This window comes from Symphodus melops (genome assembly GCF_947650265.1).
Source record: "Symphodus melops genome assembly, chromosome: 18".
Lineage (NCBI taxonomy): Eukaryota > Metazoa > Chordata > Actinopteri > Labriformes > Labridae > Symphodus > Symphodus melops.
The window spans coordinates 11,047,695-11,066,127 of record NC_136708.1 but is presented as its reverse complement, the minus strand read 5'-3'; the positions used below and the strand labels follow the sequence as shown (position 1 = coordinate 11,066,127).

General features: G+C 40.3%; 1 protein-coding gene across 1 annotated transcript in view; it reads left to right on the top strand.

Annotated features, from left to right (window-relative positions):
- The first annotated feature begins 268 nt into the window (after positions 1-268).
- The window catches only part of rims3 (regulating synaptic membrane exocytosis 3), a 32,623-nt gene continuing 14,458 nt past the window's right edge, over positions 269-18,433 (top strand). The window contains exons 1-2 of the mRNA XM_079368225.1: positions 269-472; positions 13,545-13,871. Of these exons, the coding sequence (XP_079224351.1) occupies positions 13,607-13,871 (265 nt within the window). The 5' untranslated portion in view covers positions 269-472; positions 13,545-13,606. The remainder of the gene's footprint in view (positions 473-13,544; positions 13,872-18,433) is intronic.

Sequence of the window (18,433 nt, the reverse complement as noted above, 5' to 3'; positions counted from 1 at the left end):
AGTGAAACAATTGTATTCCATATTTACTGAAAAAATGGGCCCCTTGAACACTGTTACGCTGTGTTACAGGGACCAGATTTTCCTGTGAGGACAGTTTGTGTACAGAGTTTTAAACATAATACCACAGAATCTGTACACTTCTCCAGCTTTCCCCATTTCTCTACCAAAACTCCACAGTGCACCTGCTCTTCCCTCACAAAGCCACAAGTGGTCGCTTTTTCGCATCTCTCACTCTTCCCTCCTCCTCCTCCCTCTCCTCCTCTCTGCACAGCAGCGCGTCTCTCACCGCGCCTTGGATGCCTTGTGACCAGCAGCAGTGAGCCGAGAAGCCGTCCAGCAGATCGCCGTCAGAACACCAGCACCGCAAAAATACAACCTAAACGATGACATTCTTACAGAAAGGACAGAAGCAAACAATTATTTGACAACTTCCGAGTCCGCACCTTGCCTTCGCTGCTTTTTGCTGTAAGCGGTAAGTGCTCAAAAAAAAAAAAATCATTTTTAATGGCAGAGCTCACAGTGCTCAATTTCCTACTCAGAGCATTGATAGCGCCAATACACTGCTGTTGTGAATAATGTAATTAATAGCAGAGCTGATGATCTGTGATCAGCGAAACATGTTGGCTTAAACTGGGCGCAGTCATCTAAACATGTCTGGTATTATTACAATATACAGGCCGATTGTAAGCAATATGCACCAGATAAGATGTAATCAGCATGAGATACTTCATTTTCCTTTTATTCTCTCACCTGGAAGCATTTTAAGCCTAGCAATGCCAAGGAAGCTTGCAGCTTCAGTTTCATGCCTTCTGCTACTTCAGTCAATCTCATTAACTGTTTAAATGAGCTCATACGAGATTGTGTGGACTAGACAATGTAGATTAAGGCCGTTAAGAGAGTCTAATGCCACCATCCTTTCCTTATTTAGCCAATTACTATAATTGATGGGTATTGTGCTTTGGCATTTAAATGTCCCTGCATTGATGTTGGAAAAATAGGAATCTAATTTTTAGCATTGATTTAGGAATGTAGGGACAACCATGTCAGAGTTCAGTGGCAGTGCACTGTTAGGGTTAGGGTCGTCTATTGGAAAACTGCAAGGGGCCAAAGGCATAGAGATGCTTTAGGATAGGTCAGATTTTCACTGCTTCTCTGTTTTGATTGTGTTTGTATGTGCGAGCGCATGTAGGTGAGGGTGTCAGTATGAAGGGGTGGGAGGGTAGAAGCACATTTGGAGATGCCTGAGCCAGCACTCAGTGTAGGCCAAGAGCATGCTGAGGTGTTAGATTATATCAGACGGCTGGATGCATTCACATGAACGCATAGCTACACCAACACAAACACAACACAGTCCAGATCTCAAACTGTGCGCCCCAACACGTGAATGGGGGCAGAAACACGTGATGGGGCTGCAACATTTCAAATGTCATTCTCTAAATCTTCAAGAAAATCGAACGGAAGCTGATTATTTTTGCCAACAAGTTGTTTGGGGGGTTATATAGAGTCAGACTAATATTACAATACAGAGTTCAGGGTTTAAAAATGTGCAGATTACAGATATGGCACCCAGTATTTTTTGAGGTAAAAAAAAGCCCTCTGCAGTGAACTATGCACTGATTTTTCCACAGTTGTGTATACAAAGGTACTAAGAAGCCTGCTTTCTTTAAAAATGGATACTAACACTATTGTACGTTGGTGGCTAAACTCACGTGGCAGCTCATAATGTTGAGATTATTAACTGAGCTCTGCTGGGAAAAAACAACAAGACAACACCATGGAATATAATGGCCCAATATTTGTCTATATTATTAATGTAGGAAATATGCTTATATCACAAAACCAGTGAGTTAGGCCCAATGACCTCAAATATATTGGCAGACCGATTTACTGGTCAGGCTGTAGTGTTGAATAGAGTGTGACGCATACTGTACAATAAGTGCACTAAGCAGCTCTTAGGACATTTGCTCTCCTTGGATCGTGTTGAGGAGAAAGAGAATAATTATCCATGCGTTTAACTCCTGAAATCCTTCCCTGACTCACACTTGAGCCGCTGAATAATACTTTGAGACAGAATTGAGACAGTAAAAGCTGTAAAGAGACTCACCCTCCGAATCGGAATCGTTTAATTATTGTCATTGTTACAGGTTAACTGGATACAGGGGTCGGCTGTGACTAAGTGGTAGAGTCGTCGTCTCACAAATGGAAGGTCGAGGGTTCGATCCCCAGTAGTAGTAGATAGAAAACTAGAAAAGGGCTATATAAACTCAAGTCCATTTACCATTACTTTAGAAAGTTTAAGTTTATATACGTTTAAGTTTATATATGTTGATATTTCTGAAACGTATAAAATCTGTTTTTTTTTCTCCATACATTTTGCATTTTGTTGTAGTGTAGAAGTCTTTTAAACAACCGTACAATACAGCTGATGTTTATAAAGAAGTATTCATGTAACACTATTGGGGCTGTACGATGGTGCAGCGAGGCTCCTGGTTCTGATCCCCTCCGGTCAGGGCCTCTCTGTGGAGTTTGCCCCGTACATGCATGGGTTCTCTCCGGCTACTTTGGCTTCCTCTCACAGTCCGTAGACGTGCTCATTAGGTTAATTGGTGACTCACAAATTGCCCGTAGGTGTGAATGTGAGTGTTGATGGTTGTGTGTCTTTATATGTCAGCCCTGTGATTATCGGGCGAACACTCCAGGGTGTAACCCCGCCTTTCGCCCAATGAGAGCTAGGAATGGCTCCAGCCCCCCTCCAACCCCAAACAGGAAAGCTTATTAACAACGGATGGATGTAGCCCTTTAGTGTACTATTTGGAGAGGTGTGTCTACCAATCAGATGTGCATTGTGTGTTAGAAAACTTCAAAGGGCAGAGAAAAGGGCGACTTCATGTCTATTTACAGAAACAGATGTGTAGGATAGTCACAGCAAAGATAAAACAGAAACTCAAAAGGCTAGTCGTGCACTGTATCATCTTCCATCGAAGCTCACATGCAGCGACCGCACACACTCCTCAACATGTATAGCAGGAAAGGGCAAAGTCCAGTACAGCTTCCACACAAACGCAGACACACACACACGCACACACACACACACACACACACACACACACACACACACACACACACACACACACACACACACACACACACACGCACACACACAACCGCTCAGATATGTAGTGACACATCTGACCACACTTCAGATCTGTAGCTTCAGCTGCTGGTCCTGGTCTTCTTTGAAATTAAAATTAAATGAAAACAACTCAGGGGCAGAGCAGACACTTATCATAGTAATGAGCAGGCTTTGTTTCCTCATATATATGTGTGTGTGCGTGTGTGTGTGTGTGTGTGTGTGCGTGTTGTTGCAGCAGCCCACTATGTGGCTGTATACTCTTGAAGGCATCCCTCAGTAATGCACAATTTACTGACCAAGTGGTATACACATCATCAAAGCGACGTGATGTGACTGGCTGGCTATGATTGGTTGCCCCGTGTCTCATCTCTCTTCCCTCTTCAAGCCGGACTTACTAATAAGACTATATAGCGTAAAAGGGATTATGTTACACACTCACAATAAACATGCATAGAGATGAGCTCAACCCGTATAGATGAGGGCTCTGGTATTGACCTACATTTTGGAAGTGTATATTCATTACACAGAGTCAGGTGATCACACAGTTGAACCCTGCTGTATTTTTCCAAGCTATACAGCAGTCCTCACAAAATCAATTTCACTGAACACATGATATGTGTTTGAGGCTGCTGCAGGAGCAAAGGTGACCTCTATGATATGCATGTGAGTCACTAACTTGCTTACTGAACAGCTTAGTAGGAAATAAAGTAGGGCTTCACAATTACTTTAAATGCCATTGATATATACATTTGGAATAAACAGCTAAATTCGGATTCCTATTGCAGGAAAAAAAAGTAAATGTTGGTATGCAATGCTTTCTCACTTTCTCAATCAGCATGTGTCACATTGGATGGTGGACTGGGTCCAATGGTCATGGTTCCACACTATCATAATGGAGTCAGATGAAGTTCAAACTAGCTACCTGCAACCCTCAGATGAATGGGCACAAAAGAAAACAAATGATGTTGGATTTACTTTGGATTCAGGAGGGATGCGTTGCAAGCACAGGAATCTAACATATCAGAAAGGCATCAATTTGAGCTCCACTCTTTATATATATATATATATATATATATATATATATATATATATATAAAGAGTGGAGCCATGTCTATACATATATTTGTTAAATTATTGCACTGCATATCGTCATCGCAACATTGAACAATGTAATTGCACATTGCATAATATGCCCTTGAATTACTATTATGTAGCAGGGCATAATTGCTCACCAGAGAAGTAGTCACACTTGTTTTTTAATGGTGCCAAATCACAACAAAAGTTCTCACATGACAGTTTAAACATAGAGAGGAGCTGGACTCTACTATTAAAGTCCACTATCAGTTTGACTGGTCAGTCATAAAAACACAAGCAACCATAAATGGAATACCAAAAAGTACATATTTACAGTGTATATGTATGTATATTAAATAAAGTGTTAGTGCAGAGAGAAAGGTCCAGCTTGTATCTTGTCCTCCTGCAGGATCATATTACATTCCAAAAAGCACATCCCTTACAGAGTTTAGCTGTAAATAAGCTCTTTTGCCTGGCTATCTCCCCACAGGACTGTTGTTGCCCCCACCTCGGGACCACACAAATTCTCCTTTTTTTTTAAAAAACTGTGTCCATTGATTAGGGCTGGGCGATATGAGCCAAAACTCATATCTCAAAATCTTTTCGCTGAATGTCGAAACTCAATATATATTGATGTCTTATTGCAGTTAATTGCACAATTTCATCACGTACATGAAAATAAACTATCTGTTTGTTAAATTAATTAATTTTCTGCATCACAAAATAAACATAGTTGTGTGTTTTGTTGTCCATTTGTTTTTTGAGTTCGGCTCAGAGAGAGAGAGAAGGAGGAGAAACAGGGTGAAGAGATGAGAAATAGGTGAAGTGGCAGCTCTACAGAAGACGTGTATAACATTATTTTAACGCAAAATAAACTATATATTGGTATTTACAATATTTTCTTATGTCTTTGAAAATATATCGATATACCTTAAAAACTTGACATATCGCCCAGCACTACTCGTGATCCAGGCAATGCACGCACTTCTTCGTTCTTCGACCCGAGCTGGGTCCCAGCGTCCCAGGTGGGATGGAGAGAAGAGTGAGTGGGTGTGTGTGTGTGTGTGTGTGTGTGTGTGTGTGTGTGTGTGTGTGTGTGTGTGGGGGGGGGGGGCACATTAGTCATCAGAGAAAGCAGTCCATGAGTCAGGATAGCTCCAAGTCTCATCCATCACGTCCCTCTTAACCCACTTTACTTTAACTCCAGCCACTCCGACTTTTTTATTTTTCTATTTTCTGCGAGCTCTCCATCCCCCCGCTGCTGACAGAGTCACTTTGCCATCCCTTCTTTTTATTGTGATGTAAAGGAGAAGAGAGAGCGACAAGAGAGGTTTGGTGTCGGACAGATTGCAGGTTGAGAATAAGGGTCAACCTATAGGTGCACAGTTCAAAAAATGTACGTTATTTTCCTACATTTGAAGAAAAAAAAGATACAACAGTTCGAGCCAGTTTATTGAATCTGTGTGATTGTGGAAAGAAAGAGGATAACACCGTGACATAGTGCGTCTCATCCTCACACCAGATTCCCTGTGGTGGTGTGTGGAGAGACACTCTGTAAGCTGGTGAGACTACTGAGGAGTGATAAGTGTGGATATTAGAGTGGTATCACTTCTCAAAAAGGCTCCTGGCTCAAATCCTGGATGAGCTATTTGATTTACTGCAGAGACAAAACATTGTATTGCGAGCTCAGCAGTGGAGGGATTATCCTGGAATATGGAGGGAGCAGGGGATGAGTGAATGAACGTTTGAAATGATACTCAGCAGGGCAGTGATTTAATGGCCATCAATGTGGCTTAGTGCCAATATTCTTTTTATTTATGTTATTGTAATATGAACGGCCAGCTACCTACCTTAGTGTGTGCAGACTTACTTTATCAAATTAGCGTTCTAATAAAAAAATCATTTCAGAAACGGCCTAAAACTTATTTCACTTGTTATTAATCATAATAATTTAATCTCAAACTCTTAGTGACTTACTTTTTCTCGTTTAATAACGTGTATAAATGGATCTTGCTTCAGTGTTCTCTGAGTGCTGCATGTTTCTCATTCAGATTGTCCCTTTTTAAATCTCATGTCAGCCCACATTCTTGAAGTCAATTTCTGGAGGAAAATGTTTTCAAAATTACTGAAAATTACAGACTCAATTATTTTTATTTGTTTTTTCATTGGATTGTGTTGTGTTTGCAGACTGCCTGACAAACCAAGGCCCGTCCAAAACTGCCTATGCCTCTCTGGTACCTGATAATGTATTTGCTGTGTTTTTGGTGTTCCCATCTCTTGCTGAATGAATGTAGACTTATCTAGCATATGTAATAGTTTATACCACCGCATGTATGAAGTATTATTAAAAGCACTTTAATTTGATCTTTTTTAGTGAAAAAAAAAACAAAAAACATTTAACAGAAAAAAAAACAGGTCGAGTTTATGTTTGTCACATACTGGTATAGGCCTTTTAGTAACAACATGCATTCTTAACCATGTCCTTGTCTACAGCTATCACTGCTAACAGATGTGTGCCTAATATTTTAAATTAACCTTTGCAATGCTATATTGCATTTTAAACCCTCTCAGACAGACTCATTTGACCCTATAATTGGAGCGCTGAGACAGAAAATGTGAACCGTGGCTTCTATGCCATTGCTGATTCCGCATGATCCAGGCAATTTGTGTAAAAACATGGTGTGACGGATCGAATTTATGTCTGCTGTCACAAGGTGATGTAGAGGGTCTGACTCAATGACTCACCTCATTAAAGACTTTATAGGAGAACATTTGATTGGTCCACTGGGGTAGGCAAAGCGAAAGCTTCTCATGAACTCCTTTTTCTGTCCATTTCATGGATGTTAGGATTCAATTCAGATTTTTGTGTGTGCACCCCATATAATATCACTGGGAAATTGGTTATTTATTAATGTGTAATCGTCATCTGACTGTATCTGATTTTGTTGGGGGGAGGGGGTACACAGAGTAGTCTCGGTCATCATGATACTGAAATAATCTAATTATGTGTTTCATTTAGAAGTTATTTCAAGTCCTTTAGCGAGTAGTGTCAATGCCCCCATCATTTAATATTTTGAGTCTTTCTTTGGCCACCCTTCTGGCAAGTACATTCACTAGAGCATATGTGTGTTTGCGCTACACTGGGTTTCACTGTGCGTGATTTTGTGTGTGATCCATTTGGCTCCGAGTCATCCAACAACCTGGCACTCGCACTCTGTCTCTGTGCGTAGCTGCAAAACCATCCTTCTGCTTTCTCTTGGGGTGCCAAGATAAGAGAAATTGGTGGAACCTTAATAGAAGTGACCACTGTTTCATTGTTATTATGCATTATTGAATTGTATAACTTTATTAATGTATAAAATCACATGTAAAACACCAGGCCAATTACAGTGGCACATATGCTGTCATGACCTGGGAAGTATCCATGGTTGCCTCAACAGGAAGTACATTACAATACCCCTGGTCAAAAGGAAAATATCTGCTCCTTCGTTGAAAAAGAAATGCTGAAATGCTTTTTGCAGCCATGGCCTTAATTAAATCAAGGGTGACGCACAGCTTCATTAAGGGAAACGCCGGTAGTTGGCAGGTAACCCCACACAACAATTGAATATTTAGGACAGACAATTGACATTGATCGTGACACTCAAGAGATGACAATGGCTAATAGTTCTTGATGTTCTGTTTTTGTTACATAAGCCAGGTCACTTCACTTTTAACGATCCCAAATGGAAAACTTGGTTGCCAGAAGTTTGAATGAAACTTGGAAAGAATACATCAAAACATACTTATTCAACAGAAGGCACTCAAATGCATCATTTAGAAATGGCTACATGCCATAGTAAATATTAAAAACATTTACATTTCGTCGAATCTATTGTTAAGAACACGACTGTATGTTTCAGCTCAGTGTTTATTCACATTAACCACCCTGTCCATTCATTGTTTGTGTTCTGTCGGACTCTGAGGCCTGCAGTCTATCTGTACCATCCTAATGCAGCTAATTCTTAATTAACTGGCCAGCAGTGTCAGAGTGGCAACGTTCAACGTTAAAGAGTGACTTTAAACAGACCGTCAATGGATCGCTCAGCCATGTCTAATTACAAGGTTGTGGCACTTGGTGTTTATGGGAGAAACTGAAGGGAGAGATCACATGTGAACTTTTTGCTTCACTACACCAGCTTGCACAGACTGCAGCCATGCTTGGTTGACTCACAGCTGAAGTTGTAGTTTTATTTTTATTCATGCCAAGTTTTTTAAACCATTTATTTAACATTTACTTGTATTTACTCCTTCTATTTTTAGTTAAATCTTTGACATATTAATGATTCACTGTTAATTGTTGGAGAAATAGTTATAAATAGGAAATATAATAGAGTCAACCAATTAGCACAAACTCTAAAGCTTTTTTGGGGCCGATATTAATATTGGGGAGAGAATATCTGATATTGATGTATTGGCCGATATCTTTCTAAGATGTATGCTCGATCTGTAGAGATAAATATAGATAAACACATTTATTGAAAGTGAATAAATCGAGTAATATTAATGGTGCACATCTGCGATAAATGAGCCGATACTGATAGTCACTGGATAAGCTAATATCAGCTGATATTATTGTTTTTTTCATTTAATCAGTCAGACATTAATCTTAACACAAAAAACAAAGATGAGAAAAGCCTACCAGCACCTCTAGAGCTCAATGTTTTTCTGTTTGCTGAACAGATACTGTTTGTATGTATGTTCAGAAAGGACTATTTTTTCATTAAATGTGTATAAGCCGCTAACCCCGTGCCTCCCTTACGTGTGGAAAAAAGTATACTCTAACAAATGAAGACGACCCAGGTCATACGGCAGTGGTCTGTGTGGAAGGGAGACAGGTGGTGTCAAGGTGCAGAGGAGGAGCTGATAGGAACCACCAGGCCAGGTGGAGTGGGACAATTTGCTGACAGGAGGAGAAATAAATGAGCTCTGAGATGAGAAGTTAGAGTGCACAGTGACATATGGCAGAGGAGCTGTCTGGCACTGAGATGAAGATAGATTGGCTCCGGGTGAACCTCCAGGTACAACCAAACGCAGTGTGAGGACGGGGAGATGGTGGCATCTCCAACTGCAGACATTAGTGAGTAAAGGACCTGCAGGGATGACTTTAGTTATCACTGTCATTAAACTTGTAATGTATCTGCAGCTTTTTGTCAGAGTTTAAATACAGGGTGGATTTTTTTCGGCTTAAGTTCTTAGTACTGACAAAGCAGACTTACTTTAAAAACACAGGTTTGATTTGTTCTTTTTGTGGCATGAATTGTTAGACATGATGTTCAAACAGCAAGTAAACAAGTAAGTCATTGAATACTAAGAAATGATCTCTGAAGAACACACCTAAAGAACAAAACAGATTGTAATATTGTGCGTTTTGTTTAAGTTTTCCTCAGCTATTGAAGCTCTAAATAAGCTTCCATGGACTGGTCGTTGACTTTTGCTTGTTTATGTTTTCTTCATATGCCATGTTATTGTGCATGTATACCTTAGTACCAACTGAGCAATGCTGCGACAATAACTTTCCTCCTGGGGGACATTAAAGTATTGTTTTGTATTTTCTCCAAACTCAACAATAAACTCAAGATAAACTTGCAGAAAGGAAACCAGTGTGCTGTCAAAGAAATACTAAAAGGTTTAAAACTCTTTTATTGTTGAAACAATTGGTATTAGTAGTGATTGCTCATATGTAAAAATGTGCACTGGAGACATGAAATAAATGCCAATCTGAAATTACTTCTCTTTTTTGATGGTGGAAATAAATCCTCCAAAAAAAATCTGGTCATGATGTATGAAGAGGAAAAGTAGTATGCTTGGAGTTACAGAGGGGAGTGAGTCAAAGTTTTATTTCTTTCAAACTTTATTTGGCATGGACATCAGAGATACAAGGAACCAGATATGGTGTTTAAGTGTTTTAGCATACATGCTAATTCTCAACATCAGTCCACAGGAGGCTTTTGAGAGGAAACAATTAAAGACAGGAAAAAAAGCAAATAAAGGAGTTTTTTTTATGATGCCACAGTAATCCCATCTCATAGGTTTCTGGTCCATGATTTTAATTGCCTGCTTATACAGTGAAAAAGTAGGTTTTATTTTGGTTGAAGAAGTTTGGGACCATGATGTGATGCAGTATGACAGATGTGAATGGTGAAGGTAATGGTCTTTTTTTTTTTTTTTTTTGTATTTCTCTAAAATTAAACTGCAAAATCATACTGAGACAATTTTACTGTATCTACATTGTACTATGTACAGGGCACTTCAGTTCACGCTGGAGTATTTCTTCAGCCAAAGACAGACAGGTGCACGCACACACGACCTGCAGATCTCATCATTAAGATGATGTACCCTGCTTTTCACCATCAGTGTCAAATCTTCCTCTCCTTGTCTGCCCTTCACTCCATTAGTCCACACAGACCAGGTCCAAGCTTCCTTCTCTTTGTCCATTCATTATGAAGCGTACTCTCCTCCCACGGTTCTCTCCCTGTTCTTCGTCTTCCCTCACTTGTTCTTGTCAATCCGTGTGGCTCTCTGAAAGCAGAATTATTCTCCCTTTTCTCAACAGCCTTCTTCATCCCTCCCCTATCCTCATTTTTTTGCTGCTCTGCTCGCTGTGTGTTCAAAGTACAGAGACCCCCCAGAGAGCGACAGAGAAGAGTGCGTATGGGCTGGAATGAAAAGAAGAGTGTTATAGGAGGTAAAATGAAAATGGGACGAAATTAAGGGCATATGGAGTCACCAGAATTTCAGATTTGTACACCCCTCTCTCTCCCTTTGTCTTCCTTCCTTCACCCCACTTTGCCTTCATAACAAATGTCACGGTATCTCTGTATGAAGCATTCAGTCTCTTCTTCCTAGGCTATTATATTGAATTTTATCCCACAATACCAAAATTTGCCCTTTTCTAACATCCATTCATTGTGCATGAATAGCACCCACTTAAGTAGTTGTGGTATTACTCAAAGCATCCCTCTGAAAATGAAATGTGCAGTTCAGCCGTTCTTTTGGGTTGGAAGGATCGTTTGTGCTGGTGTGACAAAGCAGGGCAACCATGATGAACACAGAGAGCACAGAGTCTTTATATATGATATCCAAAGACATATTGAGGCCACTGGAGTGTTCACTGTACTATGCATGTATAATTTATGATCAGCCATGGGATTGAGTTTTTAAGTTGCATGAAGAATATGTACAGCATTCCCTTGTGTTAGTTGTACACTGTTGTTACCTTACAGTCACACGAGCAGCATGATGCTCGAGAGGTTATTGTATGGTTGGTATTCCAGCTTGGTTCAGGGTGAAATATCTCAGCAACTATTGAATATATTTGTTTTATAGGAGTTCATGGTCTTCAGTTGTTGAGTGCATTTGATCCCTATTCTCTTGTTTTTTCTTGTGCAAACATGCCTCACATTATTTCATCTCAACAGGATCAATTGTAAACACGTTTGTTGATCCCTTTACTTTTATTTTTGGATTTGATTTTTTTTGTCTTGTTGATAGAACAGAGGCAACACTCCTCAGTTCTAAAAACCTGAACAAAGTGTTGTTAAAAAGAAAAGTGTATTCAACAGAAACAACAGACCCAAAATGTGTTGTAAATATGAAATTCAAATTGGGCATTACATTTTCCAAAAACAATGACATTGCCTTGTTTACAGATTTGGCGTTTTCTCTTTGTGTACTTTTAATCAAAAATAGGATTTCAATGTTTTGCAAATCATTGCACATGTTTTTTTTTAGTGAATTTTTAATGTGGGATTAGGGGTGTAATTTATGTCTACAAACGACTACAGGACAAGCTGGACAGATCATCTCTTGAAAGAATAGAACAAAATTAGAAGTAAACATGATAACAAATTGGTCAGATCCCCTTGAATATTTGTGCAGCTTTAGTTTGGTTCTAATCTGTTTTGTTCTTTAAGCATGTGAGGTTGACCAGTGGCAGCAACTTTATTTAGAGCGGTTCCTTTTAAAGTGGGTCCAGAGACGGAGAAATACTGCATTGCTGTACTTTCTTCATAACAAAAAAAAAGGTGAGAAGACTCGTAATAATTAACGCAGTGAGAAAGCAGGCGGCAGGGAAAGATTTTTTATGGAAGTGTTAAAAAGAAGAAAGAGAAATATTAAAAAGCGCGTGTGAAAGCAGGATGTTGGCCACAGTGCAGATATATATTTTATTCACCCGTTGGCTGTTGGTTTAGCTTCAGTATAATGAAGCGGGGAGAGAGGAAAGGAGAGCAGGAAGAGTAAAGAAATGAAAAGTGACACTAGTTAATTTTACTGAGTATATTTTGACATGTCACATTGGCCAAAGCTCAGGAGTATAACCGTATAATAAAATAAAAGATGGCTGAATTCCATTTAGCTGCTTCAGGTTGCATGCTAGTTCACTATAGTGGATTACCGAGACACAGGGTTGCAGGGCTGGAGCTGATTCCAGCTGTTATTGGGTAAGAGGCGGGATACACCATGTGCTAACCCCAGGGCTGACATATAGAGACATACAGCCAGACACACTCACGTTAACACCATCAGGCAATTTTTTTTAACCTATTAACCCAGCATGCACATGGAGAGCAAGCAAAGCCACACAGAAAGGCTCTGCCGAACTGGGATTCGAACCAGAAACCTTCTCGCTGCATTAGTGTCCATCCCTTGGTTAGCATCAGTGAAATTTTACGAAGTTGTCAAACTTTTAAAGGGAATGCGTGCACAAACACACACTTATATCCTCACAGGATTCAGCCAACCTGTCATAACCAGGAGCCCTGTGAGTTTATTATCTGTCAATGTTTAAGGTCAAACACAGAGTAAGATTCCATAAAAAATACACAAGACAAATACCATCTGACAGGGTCACCCCTCAACAGCAGGCCATCCCTGACATTTGCGTGGGTGTTTGTGTGTTTGACTGGAGATAGTTCTTAACTCACTTGAACAGTCTGCTGCCATCTGCACTGTCCTCAGCGGCTGACCTTTGTGTTCTTTGTTTCTCAGTTGCAGAGCTATTTCAGATTTGAAAAAGGAAAGTACTTTTTTGGAGCTTTTAATTTTTCATCCAACTTTTCATGTGTGAGAGTCAGTTCTGCTGCCTCTGCAATAAGTTGGGGATTTAATTGAAAACCAAACTGTGGTATAAATTTAAACTCGGCCTCCTTCAGCCTCGGGGAGCTACATCAGCTGTAAGATGAGTTATATTTCTGTATTTTAAGAGACACGCTGTCCCTTTTATTCGAGACTCCACAGATCTCTCTTTTCTACCTCCCATCCTTATTTTACGTCCTCTCTCATCTTCTCTCCTCAGCCTTGCTCCAACTCTCTGGCCCTCTCCCCCTAGCTGATCGGCCCCTCCAGTCCAGCAGGACCATGATGCTTAGCAGCTCTGTGGAGGTGCCCAGTCCAGGTGGGTTAAGTGGCCTGAGCGGGCTGAGTGCGGCGGCCCGGAATGTGGTGCGCTCCTCCAGCATCTCAGGAGCCATGTACAGCCTGGAGAAGAGCCCTGGCAGCGGGGGCCCGGACTCCTCATCGCTGAGCGGCAACAAGAAGCGGCGCTCAAGTCTTGGTGCCAAAATGGTGGCCATTGTGGGGTTGTCACAGTGGAGCAAGAGCACACAGCAGCTCAACCAGCAAGGTCAGTTTCCTGTCTCGGCTGCTGCCTCTATCATTAAAGGTTCACTGTAGATTCACATGAAACTCCAAATCCACTTTTTAACCTTTTTCCAATTCAATAAATGCACATGCACATCAAGTGTTAATCAGCATTGGCTAATTTTATGATATGTGCCGATATTAATATTCATTCACCGGTGAAATAGCATTTTCATTTGAGTTTCATTGTATTACTCTAGCAGTTCTCTTTCAGCTGTAGAGTGTGCTATATGTATTGTTCACAGACAGTATCACTCTCCAGATTGTCTAGTGGTGATGCATGTACATACACAGTTTCTTACTAAATCTTTTTCTCAAGTTAATGATAGCTGTATTTGAGGAATAGATGCAATAAATGTGTTTATATATCTATATCTGTCTGTCATTAAATTTCAAAGTTGTAGGATATGTCCACCTTGGCAGCGCCCACCTGGAAATTCACTCCGTATTTCCTAGGACTGAAAACAGAACTGTCTAATTTAAGTAAAGTGAGCACATGGGGAAGGGGGCCTTAAAAAGACAGAAGCTGAAATTAACCGTTTCAGGCAGAAGCTGAAATGTTGGAATTTACTGTCGCCAGTGTAAGATAAATACGTTTTTGAGCTACACATCTAGCAAAGGTACTCGATAATGTCCCCGACTGACATAATTAATGGTAAAAGTGCTATGGTCCAAATGTAACATGAATGAACCAGCAGAGGAGCTTTGTTACCCTGTAACAATCAGCTCCCAGAATGCTCTGTTTTGGTGCGTGTCTCTTTTAGTGCACTAAGACCCATGAGATTTTCCGGCAGACATCAATCCTCTGTTGCGAGAATAAAAATGGCTGACCTGTGCAAAAGGTTTTTTTCAAGGCTGGAAGTGGAGTCCATGGGTGGAGAAAACAGGGGAGGGGAGGGTGTTTTCTTACCACAATCAATCTTGTGATGTCACAAGTTGGGCAAATTTGATATAAGACATATGCAAACCACAAACAAAGGACTGGATGGATTAAAGTGGATTCTCATAATATATCCCCATGAAACATTTATTCTCATCAGATTACAAGGATTCTTAAACAGACTCTCAACTTCGATGTACAGTAATACATCCTTTTTGACTATTTCATGCCAAATAATTCATGGCTATAAATAGTTAAACGGATGTTAGCAGACAGTGATTTTTGAGTGTCTTCACTACCAATCAAATTAGCATAAACCCCTTCAAAGCTGATTTTGTAGTGCACTTCCACTATTATAATACCTGTAATATCTTATCCAACACGCATATTACCTTTTGTCCTATTATTATTGCAATGAGCTCTGTTAAAAAGCCTGTATCAGCTTTGTGAGCATCAGTGTGTGTTAAACTCAGAAGTGGGGAGCGGAGTGCAGCAGCATCGGCTTGTATGCAAGGTGCTTGTACGTCAATGATAGCAGTGCTATGTTTGTATGTGTGTCCTGTGGGGTTCAATTAGAGAAACTGTGCAGCTGCAACTAAAGTGTTTTGTGATTCAGGGTGGAACACAAACATAGTCACTCCTGGAGGGAAAAGGGAAAACATGTCACACACCAAGGCAAGGCTTGGAGGGGCAGAGGTGCAGCTTATTTCAATGCACTTATCATTCTTTTTTTTTTTACATCCTTTTAGCACACTCTGTTTCTCCTTCCAGCACATTGAACTGTAACCTTTTCAGAACAGCGTCTGTATGCCTCTTTCTGCTCCAGTGCTTTAAGTTTGTACAGTATGTGCGCCTTTGTCTGAGAGAACATTCAGTCTTCTTACAAGGTATGTGGGTTCTTGAGTTTGTGTCACAGACTGGCTCCCTTAGGATAAATGAGTTTGTGTACACATCCAAATATTATTACTATTTGAAATTAATTAGTTTGAAGTGTTTTTATTGAAAAAAAAAAAAAAGCTGTTCATCATAGAAGTTAAAGCAAAAACGATAGAAATGAACAGGTTCCAGCTTTTCAAATGAGAACATTTCCTTTTGGGCAGAGAACAAATAAGAACATTTTCAGTCATTCTTAGCACTGGGACTCAGGCTCCTTTGATCATTCCAATAATGTATAGATTAGAATGATCCCATTTTTTTTAAATTGTCAACTGACAAAGAACGTGTGGTGGAAACTTTTGCTTATTAAAGTATGTGGTCTTGAGTAAGTGTGCAGGCTTGTCCTCCTTTGCGTGCTACCATTTTTTTCTAAAAACAAGTCCCTTCTGTGTTCCTTTTTTGAAGCGATACCGTGCTCTGCTTGCTGTTTCATGTCATGGCATTATGTACACCGGCTGTAGCCCAGCACGGCATGGAGATATGTTCAACATTTCAGACACACTCTCATTTAAACCCTGTATCATATTGTGGTGTTATCTGTTTTCAGCATGTATCAGTTTGAGAAGTCTTGTGCTGCACTAGTCAATACACACACACAAACACACACACACACACACACACACACACACACGCACACACACACACACACACACACACACGCACACACACACACACACACACACGCACACACACACGCTTACAACAAAGCTTGGTGCATTCGTGCACAGCTGACACTTGTCTGACGCAGGGAGAGCTGTCGATATTTTCACCACAGGGGTTTTTATGTCTCTCTGTTGGTGCTGATGAGGAGAGCACAATGGAGGGGGAAGTGTGTACGGGGAGGGGCTGAAGATGAGGAGAAGAGGAAGGGGAGAAGTGGGGTGTGTGTCTAAATTTAGATGTTCTCAGCCGCTATAAGAGCACATTAAGCCCGAAACATAGTATGAACTGCTCCCTCCACCTCTTCCATAGCGTACCATACAGTCTATGGTTTTGGGAACACTGCACTTTTTAAAAAAAACAAAACAAACAATGCCTCTGACTGACAGAGCTTAAGATATCACAGCGAGACTTGAATGATGAACATCGAACACTGTGAGATTGTCTGTTCTGTATTTGCTGTTTCTGATGTGCAGACTGTGCTAAAACAAAAGGACCAACACTGAATAATACATACTGTAAATACAATACGATATATTTTCTTGATAGATGTTTTTTGTACACGTTCCACTCATTGCTTATCGTTTGACATATGGTGCTATAAGCAAGACGACAACTGGACTTCTGCTGTGATAAGCACTTCAGCAGCTTGACTTGTGGTTCAAAGCCCCGCATGGAGGCTGTGAAGCATCCTTTTTGAAGTTTAAACATGCGTTATACACAAGAGTTAATCAATCTCCAATCAATGTTGGTGTGTTAGTTCAACTTCGAGAAATGTTCATTAACAGAACATAACATTTCAGCAGGACTGACATGTTCACATGCATTTTAAAAGTCCAGTTTTTGTCTGACTAATACCAATAAATTGACTTTTTCTGACTGTGTGTACATACCACCTGCTCAACCAGGAAGCTGCTACTTGTTCCTTGAAATCGACAGAACCGTTGACTCCTCTCTTTTTTTCTTTACCTCTGCAAATTACTGCAGCGAGAGGCAAACATTTGTTGCATTTTATTAGCAGTTTGACCTGATCGGACAAGTGGTCCCAGAGAGATAGATGACAAGAGAGCCTGGCAAACGTTTATCCATTATCGGTCAAGTTCGATTAGGGTCCTATCTTCTCCTTCTTTATCGCCATTAACATCTTAATCTGGTCAGCTGTCACTCCTCCATGCTCCCAGACACATTCATCGATAGGCCAAAGAAGCGGGTTGGCCTCCTGCAAAGCAATTAATTGTATTTATGTTCTTATCTACGAATGTATTTATGATGAATTTCTAATGTGTCTGAGGCTGCTGCTGATGAGCCAAAGATATCGAAAAGACAGAGTGAATGAAGTCGACGGAGAAATAAGTCAGTGTCTCACCATTAAAGTGCTATTAAGAGGTAATGTGGTCGTTATGTTGTTATTCTGTCACAGTTCTGCAGGGCATGTTCTGGCCTTGCCTCCATTTGTGAATTGGATCTGGACACATTTAGCAGAATCCGTCCTGTTGAGCTCTTACGCAAGTCAGAGGTGTTTTTATTGACCAATCTGAAGGGTTGTTTTTTAAAAAAAGAATCTCCACTAAATAATTCTCAAACTAATACAATTAATGGTTGCATGTTCTGAAAAACAGATGTGCTGATATAAATGTACATCAGTGTTCTTAGTGGATTTTAAACTTCATGCAGCTTTGGCTTGAATATCGTCCAGTCAGCGATGTAGTCAATAGTCTACCCGCCTCTTCGGGTGGCAACAACAATTTCCTTAATTATTTTCTATCCTTTTAATATAGTTAGCACTCCCCCATATGAAGCACATATTGACTCTTTCATTTGTCACAGCTTTGAGACAGGTCAGAGAAACACCAAACCTGTCACGAGTCCTCTTTAGTTAGTTTAACCTGTTTAATTGAGTCTTTTCTTTACCTTGTGTTTCTCACTGTTGTGCGTATTGTAACTGTTATGTTATTCAATTCTCTGTATGTCTTTCGTGTTTCCTGTTTTATTTCGTAGTTCTTGGGCTTGGTGTTTCTTGTCTTTCTTGTTTTCCTGTCTCCTTTTCTTGCCCACTCTGCTTCTTCTTT